General features: G+C 40.4%; 1 protein-coding gene across 1 annotated transcript in view; it reads left to right on the top strand.

Annotated features, from left to right (window-relative positions):
• The window catches only part of PDE4B (phosphodiesterase 4B), a 216,286-nt gene that overhangs the window by 59,396 nt on the left and 138,367 nt on the right, over nt 1-18,523 (top strand). The window contains exon 2 of the mRNA XM_006171376.3: nt 13,286-13,480. Within this exon, the coding sequence (XP_006171438.1) occupies nt 13,286-13,480 (195 nt within the window). The remainder of the gene's footprint in view (nt 1-13,285; nt 13,481-18,523) is intronic.

Below are 18,523 nucleotides of genomic sequence, written 5' to 3' on the forward strand. Positions count from 1 at the left end.
TAGTTAATAACATTGGTAAATGGAACACGTGGCCCTCATGGGGCTTAGTGTCTTATGAGATAGGAAGACAATTTAAGTAAAGAAATGAATTGATAGATAAATCAATTAAATAGCTATCATAGGTACTATGAAGAAAAGGGGACCCCCATAAATAATGGATTAGAGAAGGAATCTTTAATCAGTGACTTAATCTATGGCTTTAAAGTCATAGAATGAGAGGAAAACCGTCATAAAAAGAGTGGGGAAGAAAACAAGCAGAGAGAACAGGATTTATTCATTCAACAAACATTTATTTGAGGCTTTCTACAAGCGAGGAACTGTTTGAAGCAAATAAGATATATCAGTGAACAGAATACACCCATGCAAAATCACTGAGGTGTAAAAGGATTTGTGTGTTTCTGGAACAGAAAGGAAGCCCCTGATGCTGCACCACAGTGAGCAGATGACAGCATGGAATAAAATGAAGTTGGAGGGTGACAGAGGCTAAGTTACGTCAAGATTTATAATCCATGAGGAGTTTAGATTTGATTCCAAGTAAAATGATGATTTTGACTTTTGTGTTAAAAGACTGCTCTTGTTGTTATATGGCAAAGGATTCGGAAGAGGTGGAGAATGTGAAGCAGGGAGTTTCGTAGAGTGACAATCCTAGCTCAAATAAGAAATTGTGATGCCTTGAAACAGTGGTGGCAGGAGAAATACAGAGAAGTGCATAGTTTTGACACAGGATGGACAGAACTTACTGGTCAACTGAAAAAGAGGATGTGAAATAATCCAATGTAATATAAAGAAGATTATGATGATAATAAAAAATTAAAAATTAAAAAAAAAGGGGGGATGTGGAGTCAGGAAGGAAGTATACTCATGGATGATTCTGGTTTGTACAAGAAAATGGTTCCTCCTTACCACAGTGAGAGGAATGGAGAGGAAGTGAGTGGACAGAGTCAGGGAAGGGAAAGCCAAGTGGGGGTGTGTTAGGTTAAAATAAATTCAAGGTTCCTAGCCCAAGTCTTCAAGAACTACATCAATTCCAAAATGAATTTCACTCTCTCTTGGGGTTAACATGCCCCTGTCACTGGCATATACAAAGAGAAGCTAAATCACCACCTATCTGTAATAGTTTTGATACTGAATTTTAAATTTCTAGAACTGATTTTCAAATGTTTTGTAAGAATTTATAAAAGAAAGCAGCAATTTCTTGAAGCCATCACTGGATGAGTAAAAACTACTTCTCCCAAATCAATCAATTTCCCTAATTTCCTTTGAGCTTTTTGGAAGCTGACATTAAATTCTTAATAAATATTTATTTAGTTAATAGTTTTTTTATTGGCAAGGGCACTTACGAATTGGAGTACTTATATCTTGTTATGAGAACATTTGAATATCTCAGGACTATTTTTTAAAAACTATTTTTTAAAAAGTAGAGAACTTATGCTGGAAAAAATTGAGCTATTAGGAGAATTTGTATACTCAAAGTTCATACTGGACAGCATCAACACAGAATTTCTCGCCACTTCTTTATAATGTCTGCATACAAAGCTCAGTCCCACAAAAAAATTGTCACCTAGGGGACTCCTAGTTTCCCTAGAATGACTGTCGTATAGAAAGTGACTTTTACAGAGAAGAGTTTTCATATTCTATGGAATTCATGGATGGAGTTTGAGAGTAGGTTTGTGAAATTTCAGCTACAACCAGAAAACATAGAAACACATACTTACTTTCTAACATTCATATTTCTGAAAAACAATTTTATTTTGAAAAAGACATATGGAATATTTTGTAAACTAGTTATTATATTAGAAGGTAGGATTGTTTAAATCCAGTCTTGTTTTCCTTTGGTGTTAAATCTTTATGGCATAAGAACAATATGATGTGAAGTTATTAGAGGATTTCATTTGAATATGTTCTTAAGCACTTGAAACAAAGCTTTTTTTTAAAAAAAAGACTCTTATCTTACAGCTTTATAAGAAAAATTGTGTTGGTATTTATTTTGTTCACTCATTTCTTTAGTGAAACACCTACAAGCCAAGAAATTCTTTCAAGCAGTAAATAAAGCAACTTGAAAGATAAAATCTTAAGCAAAATTAAAGCTTTCAGGCCAGTTGGTGGCTTGATGTCCAATATCTTGAGAGGAGAATGGAAAAGAAGGGGTTGTGGCATGGCCATCCCTTCAGGGGGAGGAAATTTTTCACTTTCTCTCTCTCTGATAAGTGCACATGCCCTACAACAAAAATAAAAACAAAGCATTAATGCTTTCTACCAAAATAATAATAATAATAAAAACCTGCATCATTTCCAGGTCTGACATCATCAACAAACACCAAGGAATGAGAATGACCTCTGCTATGCGTCCTCACTGGTCTTCTCTCTGACTTGGTACCTGCTGGAAGGCATTAGAATCCCTTTGCGCAGATACCATTTGATATAAAATAACAATAATAATAATAAAAACCCTGATTCCTCTCTGTAGAGCTAATTTTTAGGGGTTGATTAGAGCAGAAGGCAAAAGACTAGTCAATGTCTCCACATGGCCCACAGTCCTTATTAGAAAAGTATGTCTATACTGGCTATGGTAGGTATCAAGGGGAATTTGTAAAGGTTCCTTTGCCCTGAGCCCTTCATTTCTTCTTTAGTTAATTCATCAGATATTTATTAAGCACTTACATTCTGAAAAGCATGGCCCTTAGCATTGGGATAAAAGACGGGAACAAGATGTTCTTGGGAAACAGCCCTTGGGGGCAGACTAGTAAACTAACAATGATGTAGACAAGTGCTGGGTTGGGGACACGTAAATAGCAATACGAATTCAGCTGTAGGGACACCGAAACAGCCAGCTCATCTCAGGAGGGCAGAGATGAGAAAAATTAAATCTTTCCCCAGTTCAGTTAATGGTACCAAATTCTGGGCCAGCTAGTGGCATGGTGATTAAGGTGCTGGACCTGCAGGGCTTTGATTTTGCAGTTCAGCTCCCCAGCAGCTTGAAAAACACACCAGCCAAGTGTGTGGTCATGCCCAAAATCCTGAGGGGAGAATGGAAGAGTAGAGATTGTGGTATAGTCACACACACACACACACACACACACACACACCCCTGTGGGGTGATTTCTCACTTTCCTGTTCTCTGTCTCTTCCTATCTAGCTCCGGTGAGCAGACTCACCCTATGGCAAAAATCTTAATTAAAAAAAAAAAAGGCACCGAATTCAAACCCAAGTATTATCTGATCCAATTCTTTGGTTAAAAGGGATAAAGAAAAGGAGATAAGACAGAATCCAAGGATGAGCTTTACCACTACCACTATTAAATCTCAGTTGAAATGACACCGTCTGAGAAGGGTGGATGGTGTCCCTAGTGATGTGCAGTAGGCAACTTATTTGACTGCATAGAGCAGACCTGCTGACCACCAGCAAAAGTATTTTTCTCTATCTGTCTCTATCATATGTTTTACTTTCTTTATAGCATTTATCATTATCTGAAATGATCTTATTTGATTTACTTACTGTTTGTTTCCCCTTCAGGGACATTGTCTGTCTTGTACATGACTGTATTCTTGGGATGAGAATAGTGCCTTGTTTCATGGTGGGTGCTTAGTAAGAATTTGTTGAATGAATGGATGACCATCACCATTAACCAACAACCACCCTTGAAAATGAATCTTTTTTTCCAACTCCAAAATCTCTGTGTGATATCAAGTGTCCCACAGCAATCTGCCCCACAGATTCATTTCCACCAGGACAGGCTCAGGTGTGAGAGATGGGATACAGGGAATCCCTATTGCATCTTTAATTGCCCACAACGTGAGAACAAGAAGCCAGATCCCCAGAATCCCAGAGCTCTTCAGCATTCCTATGCTGCCTCTGGTTAAGCCTTTCTGTGGGGAAGGCAGTTTGGGATTATTGCCACGAATGTAATTTGCAAAGCCTACAGGAAGAAAGAAAGGCAATGGGAAGCTTCTTCAAGAACTGGAATGAGCCAACTCTCCAAGTTCTCCATTCTAGTCTGAGAACGAGAAGTCATAGACTTTGGAACTGGTTACTTGAGGGCAGAGTTGAATATTCTGCTGTAGCTGTGCCTCGAGGAGGTCTGCCTACCTTTGACTAGGGCATATGGGCTACATCATTCTGGCTGCGCTTTTACAAAATAAATCCTGTGTTAGAATTTAGGACTGGCTGCAGCTTGCAGTCATCACTTGCTGGGTTGTCGGGAAAGTCATGACATATTTTTTCTATGTAAAGTATAGAAAAATACATAATAGAAAAAATACGTCATGACTTTTCCAGTGACCCAGTGTATAAAGGTGGGTCATTGTTTTTATGGTGAAAATGCATACCCTGGTCCAATTTCCTCAGGTACAGTGAGAATACCAGATAGTATGCTGAGATGACGGTGAATGGAAGAACATAAGTGAATGGATAAATGATTATTTTTAACAGAAGGATGAGCAAGTATTTGTAGATGTTGGATTCTGAGTACTATTGATGATAGCATTTTCCAACAGAACTTTAGAGAAACAGCATTTTTTCATGAATAAACCTTGAAAACACACACACACACAGTAACACTTTTTTAAAATTATAAACGCAATAATTTTCATTATTATCCAGGAGGGAGTTCTTAGGACACGGCTGGGAGCAGGGGATAGTAGGGGGAATAAAGACCCTAGTGGCCATGTTTTAAAACCCCACTGAGGGGCCAGCAGGTGGCATGGAGGTTAAGTTGCTGGATCCCATATCATTGACTGTGCAGTTCAACTTCTGGATCTGCGGCCTGAGAACATGCCTGGTGCGCGTACCCCAAGTCCTGAGCGGGAGAATAGAGGAGAAAGGACTGTGGCATAGCCATCCCCCTTGAGGGGTTAGTTCTTACTTTCTTTCTCTCTCTCTTTCTTTCTCTCTCTGTCTCTTTCCAGAGAGTATATGTGCCCTATAGCAAAACTAAAGAAAGAAAGCCAAAGAAACAAAAATAACAAGAAAAAAAATCATTTCCACTGAGGTCTTAACCTTAAACCTGCAAGAGGTTTTGATCCAAATGTAAGTGACTTTTTGTCAGGTGACAGATAAAACCTTGACAGCTTGCATGCATGCAACAAAACACATTTGTTGAGTGCCTTTTCTGTTTTGAAAGTTTCTTTCTTTCATGAGAGTGAGACAGAGACAGAGACAGAGAAAGAGACAAATGGGTACTCTCAATGGGGTCTCACGCCATGATCCACCCCCACCCTCTCCTTCCTAGCCAGCCAGGATCATGAGCACACATGCCCAGTGTGCACAGGTTGATGGGGGAGCTGAGCCCCCAGTCTTCTATGTGGAACCAGAATCGCTTGATGGTGGTTCAAGGCACCATCAAGGCATCCCTGTTGTGTGCTTTCTGTTGTGAGACTCAACGCTAGGCCCTGGAACCACAAGATGAGTTAAGGCATAGTTTCTGCCTCAAGGAGGTCACAATCGAGGAGAGAGAGAAGTAAACAGAGAAACCTAGTTCAGTGTGACAGGTTTTGGGATCAAGAAGGGGCTGTGGAGGAGTAGAGGAAAGGGTCCTGGGCAGAACTGCACAGATCACAGGGCGTAATACAAAGAGATTGCATTTCAGGATTTTCCGATTCTAGAGCCTCTATTTTCTCCTCTTTGAAATGGGGTAAAGAGAATTAGCCTGCCAGAGTTGTGAGAATTCAGTGGTATAGAAAGTACTCAGTGTGTGATTTTTAAGAAAGAATAAAGCAAAATCAAGACAGAAAAATCTTTGCAAATGGCAGGGAGCCACTCTGCTGACCTCTGCATAGAAACGTCTTTTGTAGAGTCTATGGTCTTTGCAGTGAGGCTATTTGTTAGAGTAAGCCAGAGTCTCACATAGAGAATGATGGAGATGGAAAAGAAAAGCTTCCTGTGGTTCAGAAAGGAACGATTCCTAGGAAGTTACCCCCTGAGTCTTTGTTACAGAAATTGGGGTTTACGCAGGTAACTGGTGATCAGAAAACAACCACCCTGGGGACAATTGCAGGCAATTTTGTGACCACCTGGCTTAGGTGGAATTCTTAGAATTAGAACTTCTCTTAGTTTAATCAGAGGTTTCATATCCACCTTGTGGTGCTGTTCTTTATCCCTGATTTTTCCTCCCAGGCTTATGAATAAGGCATGTTTCTGCCTCTAAGACTGCCAAGCTGTCCTGCTCGGCTGGGAGCCTGGGCTGTGCAGCCTGAGAAAGCCGTGGCAGTCTTCCGCCATCTGCTGGCTCCCTCTGGTCACCAGCTCCAGGCTGGCTTAGAGAAGACTCCTAGGAAATGGAAACCACCAGGAGGAACATACATGCAGGGCAGAGAAAGTCCCTGCTTTTATTAAAAAATAAAAATAAAAAAACAGAGAGAGAGAGAGAGATAAGAGGATGGCAAACAGAAGCTGCTGTAAGAAAGCGCCTTCCCTCATGAGAGCGTGTGAGAAGATCTGACCATCTCAATGATCTAAACCAGAGACATTCCTATGCAGGTTTGCTTTGCTCAGGGGAAACACAGCAGTACTTTAGAAAATAAATCTGTTTTTAGATCATTGCCTCGCAAGACAAATAAACGAATGTCACAGCTCCATAGAGGCACTTGAAAGAAACCATTGCCACTGGAAACTGAGATGAAGGTAGGGAGTCCAAAAGGGAGAAGGGATAAGAGAAACACAGAGTAAGCGACAGTCTTCTTTCCTTGGTTCATTGACATATTTCAAGACCTGCTGTTTACAAGGCTGTTACCCAGATTCAAAATGGGATTCAAAAATGAGTAATACTGAGTCCCTCCTCTTTTGGAGAAGATAACCTATGGGGGGGCAGCTAAATCAATGAAGAATAAAATAGGGAGGTGCAACGCTATGATAAAGCACTGTGGTGTAAAGGAATCAAGGGGAACGCAGAGGAGGAAGAGTTGCGTCTAAAGGGGGCTGAGGCTGCAGAGCAGAGAGAAATAACTCAAGGGGTGGCATGAGCTGATTTTGTAGAGAGTAGCTTATGGGACATGGTGGTGATAAGGCCGTTCCAGTTACAAGGAGCACCACCTCTCACACAGCATCACCTGCCCCCAAGGAGCTGAGAACACAAGGTACAAAGCAGAAGAAAGTGGCCAAACATTGGGTCTTAGACAACAAGCCCAATGAGCAGAGAGCTCGTTAGAACAAGGAGTGAGAAGGCAGCATGTGGAATCCTGGCCATCAGAGCAGGACCGGGAGGGGTTTGTATTCTAGAAAAAATTGCTGTTTCGTTCCATATGTTAGATATGGGAAACCCCTTCCAGGCAGGTAGAATTTGTAGTCAGATATGTAGAAGCCTGTAAGGAACATCCTCTCTTAACGTATCTCAAACTTCTGTGTGACTTCATTTAGAAGTAGCTATAAACCAAATAAATCAACTGCAACCTTATTTAGAATCATAAATGTAGATATGATGATCAAGAGTAGAAAAATGCTTAAGAAAATTATAGTACAGCTACTGAATCTGTCATTAAGTAGCTCATAGAAAATGATCATTCTGGAAACAGTAGTACATGATAAATACTTATGAAGAAAGTCGAGATCCAAACCAGTAGGGAAAAAAAATACTCAGACAAGAAATGCACTAAATTGCTAGTAATGGTACTATTCTCTTCTCTCTTGTCTATCTTTTATGTAACATTCTTATATTATTTATATAATATTTTTAATCTAAAGAAGCCTAAAAGTAAAAATGTGTGTCCTGATTAAGACAGAGGCAAAATTTACCCTAAATAAATAATGACCCTATTTATGCATTTGTTTCTGCTGGTTCAGTTTCAGTTTTCCTCCTAATTGTGTTTCGGTCTGTGTGGTACATTCATCTTGCTTGTTAAGCTGTCCTCAGTCTTCCCTTTGCCCACACCCCTCCCCGTTCCCTGGATCTGTGGGACGCATTGTGATGTCTGCCTGCTAATTTTGCTGTGACTGAGGCTGGTGTCTGGTTGGTGATTCATGTTTGTTCCAAAGTTGTACATCTGTGTTGGTTGCTTTGAAACAGTGCCCTAGGGAATATGAAAGGCCATTTGTCTCACTAAGACTGCTTCTTTGCACCAGAGACTGGCTTCTCCTAAATTCCAGCAAGCTCTCCTGTGACTTTAGGTAGGCAGGGTAAGAAAGAAAGAAAACAAAACCAAAGAGGAGCTACACAGAGTTTGGGTGTCTGGGTCTGGTCGCAGCTTATCTTGCAGGGGTGAATTTCCTGGATACCAACACCAGGGACATGGTGCCCCATGACACTCACTTTAAGCACTTACCTTTTGGACCTACCCTCTGCCCACTATGAAAGTGTCTACCAAAAAAGAGGGCAAGGTGAGTCTAGGTAGAAACCCTCAAGTGAAAATATTCTGAAGACTGATGGGCATTCGGTACCTCTTCTAAGATCTTAGCACGCAGATACACACGTCAGCTATATCCATGGTATTTATGAGTGGTACTACATGTTGAATTAAATGGACACAGGCCATAGTCCTAGAACAGGAGAAACTTTGCTATTCCAGATACCAACCTTAAGGTACTGGATCACTGGGAAATCCTACTTATCTTGGAGGGCCTGCGGCAGTGGCTGGATCTCAACCGTTTAAAAAAAAAAGTATTTCAATGTTTTAGTATGTATATGCTATGTGGATACACAGCAAATGAATAGCAAACATGTCTGAGATTCCAAAACTCATGGTCACTGTTGAACATTGTGTAATCCCACCTTCACCCCATTTCTATTTTTTAAGTTTTTGCCATAAGTTGTATATGTTCACTGGAGAAAGACAGAGAGACAGAGATAGTGAGAAAGAAAGTGAGAAATGACCCTCTAGAAGGGATGGCTGTGCCACAATTTCTTCTCTTCCATTCACCTCCTTGGATTCTGGGAATGCATGCACACATACCTGGCATGATTTTCAAGTTGCCAGGTCCAGGACTTGAACTGTGGCTGACCAGGTGAGATCCAGCACCTTAACCACCATGCCACCTGCTAGCACCCTGCCTTTACCTTTTAAGAACCTACTCTCAAGGCCAGCAGATGGCGTAGTGTTTACATCACTGGATTCCCACATGATTTATTGCAGTTCGATTCCTGGACCCAGTGGCTTGAAAATCCCACTGGGATGTGCATGTGTACCCAAGATCCTGGGAAGAGAAGGGATTGTGTTGTGGCCATCCCTCCTTAGGGGTGATTTCTCACTTGCCCTCTCACTGTCTCTCTCTGGCGAGTGCATGTGCCCTAAGGTAAAAAACCTCTAATATATATATTTTTAAAGAACCTACTCTCTTTGTCCTTAAATAGGATTTATCAGCACCTACTGGTTCTACAGGATTCAGTGGTATAGAAGAATCCTTATCTATGAAATATCTCTCTTTTGCTCAACAACTAGTACAGATCTCACCCAAGGGAAGTTTGCAAGTCAGCTTCATTATGTTTCACTTGCTGCCATGTATGTGGTTTATAACCACAGCTTACCTCCAGGCAGGCTGGCGAACAGGCTGGTACATATGAGTGATTGCCCACCCGCCTGCTTACCTGCAGCCTTTGAAAAGCAGCCCCATTCTAGACCATTAGCCTGCTGAGAAAATCCATTTGTGGTGCCTTGAAAGTCCAAATACATACCAGATTATTATGGCTCTTCCTTGTCCTTTTATCCAGAGATTCTCACTTGCTGCTTCTTATTAGACACCTGGAGTTCGTGGGTTGTCTAAAAGCAGCTTCTCAGAATGCTCTCCTGGGAAGCATTATAACCCTGAATTCTATCATTTCCTCTTTTACTGTTTCAAGGAAACCTTCAGGGTAATTTGCTGCCTTCTCTGTCTTTATTCAAGACAGCAGGCATGTTGCTCATAACCTGACTGACTCTTTACATACCAACCACAACTTTTATTTTAATTTAGAGATTGAAGGGAAAGTGCATTCAGTTATCCAGTGGGTCATTCTGGAACTCTGTGATTAGGGAAATCTGAGGTTGTAAAGAAATGAGTTGGAAGACTTGAGTCTTCCATGTCTCAATCTACAAATTCTTAACCTATGACTTTGAACAAGATATTTACATTTCTCTGAGCCTCATTTACCTCAAATGTTAAGTGGAATCATACTATACCCTTGACAGAGTTTTTAGGGGTGAATGGAATCATGTATTGGAAAGTACTCTGTAACCAGAAGAAATATAAGCAAATCTACCCAGAGAGAACAGGTTGTAAGAACTAGTGAAAGAAAAGAACCAAGAATGTAGGAATGAATTATGTCAGCTGGATGAGTATAAAGGGAGCCCACTGCTGTGGTCTTACTTGGAAAGGAGAGCTCACCCAGCCCCAAAGCCTTTTCGCATATCCCTACAAAGCTTTAGCTGGGGTGCATTGAGTGTTCAAGAGAAAAACTCACGAAGAGCATTGCTGTCAATCTGAGGGTAAAGGATTTTTTTTGTGGGACCAGCTGGTGGTGTGGTGGTTAAGGAGTTGGACTCCCACATGGCCAACCATGGTTTGAGTTCAGGACCTGGTGGCTTGCTTTCTCGTTTTCTTTCTCTCTGTCTCTCTTTGGTGAGCATGTATGCCCTATAGCAAATTGCAATAATCATAATCATAATAAATAAAATAAAAAATAATTATTTAAATTTTTTTTAAAAAAATGATGTTGTTTGTGTGAGAAAATGAATATGGAATAATAAAGGAGAATATGTGTTTGGGGGAAATTGAGCCAGGGTAATACCAGGATGGGGAAAGAGAAAACAAGATGCAAAGGCCTGACTGCTCTTCTCTGTGTGTTCATTGAGCAGAACTTATTTAAATAAGACTGGGCTTGGGACCAACAGGGGGTGTAATAGTTAAAGCATTGGATTCCCACATGGCCAACTGTGATTCAAGACCTGGACCCAATAATTGAAACTCACATCAGGCATATGTGCATGCGTGCCCAAAATCCCAAGAGGAGAATGGAGGCGAACAGGCTGGTACATATGAGTGATTGCCCACCCGCCTGCTTACCTGCAGCCTTTGAAAAGCAGCCCCATTCTAGACCATTAGCCTGCTGAGAAAATCCATTTGTGGTGCCTTGAAAGTCCAAATACATACCAGATTATTATGGCTCTTCCTTGTCCTTTTATCCAGAGATTCTCACTTGCTGCTTCTTATTAGACACCTGGAGTTCGTGGGTTGTCTAAAAGCAGCTTCTCAGAATGCTCTCCTGGGAAGCATTATAACCCTGAATTCTATCATTTCCTCTTTTACTGTTTCAAGGAAACCTTCAGGGTAATTTGCTGCCTTCTCTGTCTTTATTCAAGACAGCAGGCATGTTGCTCATAACCTGACTGACTCTTTACATACCAACCACAACTTTTATTTTAATTTAGAGATTGAAGGGAAAGTGCATTCAGTTATCCAGTGGGTCATTCTGGAACTCTGTGATTAGGGAAATCTGAGGTTGTAAAGAAATGAGTTGGAAGACTTGAGTCTTCCATGTCTCAATCTACAAATTCTTAACCTATGACTTTGAACAAGATATTTACATTTCTCTGAGCCTCATTTACCTCAAATGTTAAGTGGAATCATACTATACCCTTGACAGAGTTTTTAGGGGTGAATGGAATCATGTATTGGAAAGTACTCTGTAACCAGAAGAAATATAAGCAAATCTACCCAGAGAGAACAGGTTGTAAGAACTAGTGAAAGAAAAGAACCAAGAATGTAGGAATGAATTATGTCAGCTGGATGAGTATAAAGGGAGCCCACTGCTGTGGTCTTACTTGGAAAGGAGAGCTCACCCAGCCCCAAAGCCTTTTCGCATATCCCTACAAAGCTTTAGCTGGGGTGCATTGAGTGTTCAAGAGAAAAACTCACGAAGAGCATTGCTGTCAATCTGAGGGTAAAGGATTTTTTTTGTGGGACCAGCTGGTGGTGTGGTGGTTAAGGAGTTGGACTCCCACATGGCCAACCATGGTTTGAGTTCAGGACCTGGTGGCTTGCTTTCTCGTTTTCTTTCTCTCTGTCTCTCTTTGGTGAGCATGTATGCCCTATAGCAAATTGCAATAATCATAATCATAATAAATAAAATAAAAAATAATTATTTAAATTTTTTTTAAAAAAATGATGTTGTTTGTGTGAGAAAATGAATATGGAATAATAAAGGAGAATATGTGTTTGGGGGAAATTGAGCCAGGGTAATACCAGGATGGGGAAAGAGAAAACAAGATGCAAAGGCCTGACTGCTCTTCTCTGTGTGTTCATTGAGCAGAACTTATTTAAATAAGACTGGGCTTGGGACCAACAGGGGGTGTAATAGTTAAAGCATTGGATTCCCACATGGCCAACTGTGATTCAAGACCTGGACCCAATAATTGAAACTCACATCAGGCATATGTGCATGCGTGCCCAAAATCCCAAGAGGAGAATGGAGGAGAAGGGATTGCAGTGTGACCATCTTCCCCTGGGAGAGGGAGTGACTTCTCACTTTCTGTTTCTCTGTCTCTCTCTGTCTCTCCAGAAAGCACACATGCTCTATAGCAAAAGTCTCTTAATTTTTTTAAAAATAGTAATGATAAACAAATAAATAATTCTGGGCTCGAAGTCACCTTCCATAGTGAGGGAGACTGAGCAGACATCTCATTGGCATGCCTCTTTGCAAACCAATGAGTGCTTCTTCCTCCAGGGACAAAGCTACGGCCTTGGAGAGTCATTTTGCATTATCAGATTAATTAAGTCATTTTCTGTGGTTAAACTTGTGTATGAGTATTAAATCTCAGGCTGGGTCTCCCATCTAGTCACTAGTGAATGTTTTCAGAATAACACTTTGTTCCTGAAACATTTAGAAATATGCATATCATATCTTAATGAGACTGTGATACTTATTTGTGGCAGGAAGATGTCTTCCAGCTAGGCAGACTCATTCAAGTGATAGTTCAATGTCTGGCACCAAGATCTGTGCTAGATGCCCCCTCTAGAGTTGTTTATTATCACTGCAATTTTTTTTTTTTAATTTTTATGCTTGGCTCTTATTCTGAATTTGTCAAAGCTGCTCATGCTTCTTTAAGGCCATGAGATTTGTTCTTGGGTTCCGATTCTGGCTTTCTTATTTGCTGATGGTGGACTCAGGTAAATGAACTTCTATGGGACTCGTTTCTCTATATGTAAAATGGAAGTATAGAGTGCAACTTAGCGATGCTTTGAGGATGAAAGTTTTCCAAAAAGTGTGGAGTTTTATGTAAAGTGCCTTGCACACAGTACCTGCTACATGTCAGTTCTCAATGTATGCTAGGTGACCTCCTCCATGGCCCTCATGTGACCCAGAGTTTCCTGCTTTCTCTTTAAGCTTTGATGTGGAAAATGGCCCTTCCCCAGGTCGGAGCCCTCTGGATCCCCAGGCCAGCTCTTCCTCAGGGCTGGTGCTTCATGCCACCTTTCCCGGACACAGCCAGCGCAGAGAGTCCTTTCTCTACAGATCAGACAGCGACTATGATTTGTCACCAAAGGCGATGTCGAGAAACTCTTCACTTCCAAGCGAGCAGTAAGTACAAGCTCTGTCTGGCTTGCAGTCTCACACTTACCTCACTCTTAACCCCGCCACCAGAGCAGCAATAACTGTTCCCCTTTCAACCATGGGAAGGAGAGAGGAGAAAAATGAACATGAGCAGAAGTGACAATGAAAAGCATCTGAAGGCCATCCATGCTCCATATCCCTATAGGATGGGGAACATGGAGCTGGGCTCTCCAAGGGTGTTCACCTCGGGCACAGTGCTCAGTTTAGATCTATTATTTTTGCTTCCCAAAATATGCCATGTAGCTACATCTCCTGCACTGCTGAATTGTTTTTGGAATGAGAACCTTCACACTTTATGTTTTCTCGCAAATCACACTTGAATTTTCAGTTGCATGTGCAGTTTGCGTGAGGCTCCAGCAGAGAAGAAAAACATGGTTGGTTGCATGCATCCTATTTCAGTGGCCTTTGCTTGATGACATTTAATAAGCTGTCATCTAGTCACATGCCTGTATCCCTTCCCTGGAACTTAAATACAATGTCCATTTGTTGCCCAGTTCCTTGGTGAGACACAACATACTTCACCACAGCTGATGTTTTTGTTTTGCCACTATTAATTGTAGATCTCTAATTTTTATTTAAAGAACAATGACTGAGTTGTGTTGCCTGTTTATTCAATTTCTGAAACCAAATAAAAATGGATGCGGAAATTCATGCCTTAAAAAGTTTCTGGGCACACATACAATTGTTTTTCCATCATATGTTGTAAAAATATCAGTAGCTCTCTGAAGTCTCTAGGCTGGAAAATTCCACTGGGTTCTCTTCTGTTCTAGTAAACGAAGCTAAAAACTCTTGTGAAAGGGGCAGGGACATTTTAGAGCTAATAGTAAGAAAATATTCACCAGAGTATCTCTGCCAGAAAGTGATAATAGAAGTACCCCTGCCCTAAAGTATTTTGATTATTGTAGAGGCCAAAATGTAATTTTTTCACTCATTTGGCAAATATTTAACTAAATTTCTCCTATGTATCATGCAGTGTGCCAGATTCTGGGGATAAAAGATGAACAGTAGAAAAATCACAGATAAATTTAAATATCATTTTGAAAAGTTTGCATGCTCTCAAAAAGGTTACAGTTAAATATGAACAAAAGAAGAACATTTCACACATCCACACGTAACTGTACAGCATCGAAGAAAAACAGCATTTAATGAGCACTCTTCATGGGCCTGGCTCATGGACATGTTTTCTCTGTTAATTATCACATCAGTCCTCTCTTGCAATAATCATAATCATAATAAATAAAATAAAAAATAATTATTTAAATTTTTTTTAAAAAAATGATGTTGTTTGTGTGAGAAAATGAATATGGAATAATAAAGGAGAATATGTGTTTGGGGGAAATTGAGCCAGGGTAATACCAGGATGGGGAAAGAGAAAACAAGATGCAAAGGCCTGACTGCTCTTCTCTGTGTGTTCATTGAGCAGAACTTATTTAAATAAGACTGGGCTTGGGACCAACAGGGGGTGTAATAGTTAAAGCATTGGATTCCCACATGGCCAACTGTGATTCAAGACCTGGACCCAATAATTGAAACTCACATCAGGCATATGTGCATGCGTGCCCAAAATCCCAAGAGGAGAATGGAGGAGAAGGGATTGCAGTGTGACCATCTTCCCCTGGGAGAGGGAGTGACTTCTCACTTTCTGTTTCTCTGTCTCTCTCTGTCTCTCCAGAAAGCACACATGCTCTATAGCAAAAGTCTCTTAATTTTTTTAAAAATAGTAATGATAAACAAATAAATAATTCTGGGCTCGAAGTCACCTTCCATAGTGAGGGAGACTGAGCAGACATCTCATTGGCATGCCTCTTTGCAAACCAATGAGTGCTTCTTCCTCCAGGGACAAAGCTACGGCCTTGGAGAGTCATTTTGCATTATCAGATTAATTAAGTCATTTTCTGTGGTTAAACTTGTGTATGAGTATTAAATCTCAGGCTGGGTCTCCCATCTAGTCACTAGTGAATGTTTTCAGAATAACACTTTGTTCCTGAAACATTTAGAAATATGCATATCATATCTTAATGAGACTGTGATACTTATTTGTGGCAGGAAGATGTCTTCCAGCTAGGCAGACTCATTCAAGTGATAGTTCAATGTCTGGCACCAAGATCTGTGCTAGATGCCCCCTCTAGAGTTGTTTATTATCACTGCAATTTTTTTTTTTTAATTTTTATGCTTGGCTCTTATTCTGAATTTGTCAAAGCTGCTCATGCTTCTTTAAGGCCATGAGATTTGTTCTTGGGTTCCGATTCTGGCTTTCTTATTTGCTGATGGTGGACTCAGGTAAATGAACTTCTATGGGACTCGTTTCTCTATATGTAAAATGGAAGTATAGAGTGCAACTTAGCGATGCTTTGAGGATGAAAGTTTTCCAAAAAGTGTGGAGTTTTATGTAAAGTGCCTTGCACACAGTACCTGCTACATGTCAGTTCTCAATGTATGCTAGGTGACCTCCTCCATGGCCCTCATGTGACCCAGAGTTTCCTGCTTTCTCTTTAAGCTTTGATGTGGAAAATGGCCCTTCCCCAGGTCGGAGCCCTCTGGATCCCCAGGCCAGCTCTTCCTCAGGGCTGGTGCTTCATGCCACCTTTCCCGGACACAGCCAGCGCAGAGAGTCCTTTCTCTACAGATCAGACAGCGACTATGATTTGTCACCAAAGGCGATGTCGAGAAACTCTTCACTTCCAAGCGAGCAGTAAGTACAAGCTCTGTCTGGCTTGCAGTCTCACACTTACCTCACTCTTAACCCCGCCACCAGAGCAGCAATAACTGTTCCCCTTTCAACCATGGGAAGGAGAGAGGAGAAAAATGAACATGAGCAGAAGTGACAATGAAAAGCATCTGAAGGCCATCCATGCTCCATATCCCTATAGGATGGGGAACATGGAGCTGGGCTCTCCAAGGGTGTTCACCTCGGGCACAGTGCTCAGTTTAGATCTATTATTTTTGCTTCCCAAAATATGCCATGTAGCTACATCTCCTGCACTGCTGAATTGTTTTTGGAATGAGAACCTTCACACTTTATGTTTTCTCGCAAATCACACTTGAATTTTCAGTTGCATGTGCAGTTTGCGTGAGGCTCCAGCAGAGAAGAAAAACATGGTTGGTTGCATGCATCCTATTTCAGTGGCCTTTGCTTGATGACATTTAATAAGCTGTCATCTAGTCACATGCCTGTATCCCTTCCCTGGAACTTAAATACAATGTCCATTTGTTGCCCAGTTCCTTGGTGAGACACAACATACTTCACCACAGCTGATGTTTTTGTTTTGCCACTATTAATTGTAGATCTCTAATTTTTATTTAAAGAACAATGACTGAGTTGTGTTGCCTGTTTATTCAATTTCTGAAACCAAATAAAAATGGATGCGGAAATTCATGCCTTAAAAAGTTTCTGGGCACACATACAATTGTTTTTCCATCATATGTTGTAAAAATATCAGTAGCTCTCTGAAGTCTCTAGGCTGGAAAATTCCACTGGGTTCTCTTCTGTTCTAGTAAACGAAGCTAAAAACTCTTGTGAAAGGGGCAGGGACATTTTAGAGCTAATAGTAAGAAAATATTCACCAGAGTATCTCTGCCAGAAAGTGATAATAGAAGTACCCCTGCCCTAAAGTATTTTGATTATTGTAGAGGCCAAAATGTAATTTTTTCACTCATTTGGCAAATATTTAACTAAATTTCTCCTATGTATCATGCAGTGTGCCAGATTCTGGGGATAAAAGATGAACAGTAGAAAAATCACAGATAAATTTAAATATCATTTTGAAAAGTTTGCATGCTCTCAAAAAGGTTACAGTTAAATATGAACAAAAGAAGAACATTTCACACATCCACACGTAACTGTACAGCATCGAAGAAAAACAGCATTTAATGAGCACTCTTCATGGGCCTGGCTCATGGACATGTTTTCTCTGTTAATTATCACATCAGTCCTCTCAGATAGGTACCATTGTTATCCCCACTCGAGAGATGATAAAACATGGACCCTGAGAGATTGAGAAACTTGCCCTATTCCCTGACTGTATCTCATGATGAAGCTAAGGATGACCATACTCAAACCTGTTGGATTCCTTCCGCCATGTTCTTCTAATGCAAAGTAACACCTGTACTACCAGGTAGAAAAGAGATGAATGAAGAGTAGAGGGACCTGAGGGTAGAGAAGAGGTAACTACTTTGCTGTACAGCATGTAAAATTGGTAGTTTCTTTCTTTTTAAAAATAATTTCTTATTTACATTCAATTGTTGTATGTCTTTGTAGGCTATATCATGAATTTTCAAAGCATGCTTATAGTATACAATATTCAAATCAAGGATATTACTATTTTCAACAAAGAATATCACATGATGATCTGTACCTTCAGTTTTTGCTCTACTAGATTTTTGGGGGGAGAAATATATATATATATATATATACACACACACACACACACACACACATATCATATGTATATGATTGGAAACATCCTTTTTTTCCACGGTGCTGTGGTAATACTGCTTCACAACCTATTTGCCCCATCTACATGCATTATTGTGTCTGATGACACTCTTTTCCTGAGACTCTACCACCCACTTCCTACACCCACCACCCCATGCAGTCTCTGATACCTACTGTTATGGGTTGGGATTTTTAACTAAGGTTTGGATTAGGGATTCTGTAGTAAATGTACTAAGAATTCTGTCCTTGACCAAGATAAAGGTGTCTTGTTTTGTTTTGTTTTGTTTCTAGACTTTATCATGGGATACCATAAGAGACATGGTTAGCTCAGAGTATTGGGTTGTTGGAAAAGTCATGATGAATTTTTAATAGAAATACATATTAGGTTGTTAGGAAAGTCATGACATGTTTTTCTATGCAAACTGTGTCATGACTTTCCCAACAACCCAATAATTAAAGATTCAGTTACATGGCATTTTATAGGTAAAATATTAGCTTTGGAAGCTAGTTGTTCCGGAAACTAATTCTCCAACTACAGTTCCTCAAACTGATGCCAAGCAAAATAATGATACTCA

Source organism: Tupaia chinensis, unplaced genomic scaffold (assembly GCF_000334495.1).
Source record: "Tupaia chinensis unplaced genomic scaffold, TupChi_1.0 Scaffold149502_1, whole genome shotgun sequence".
Taxonomy (NCBI): Eukaryota; Metazoa; Chordata; class Mammalia; order Scandentia; family Tupaiidae; genus Tupaia; species Tupaia belangeri.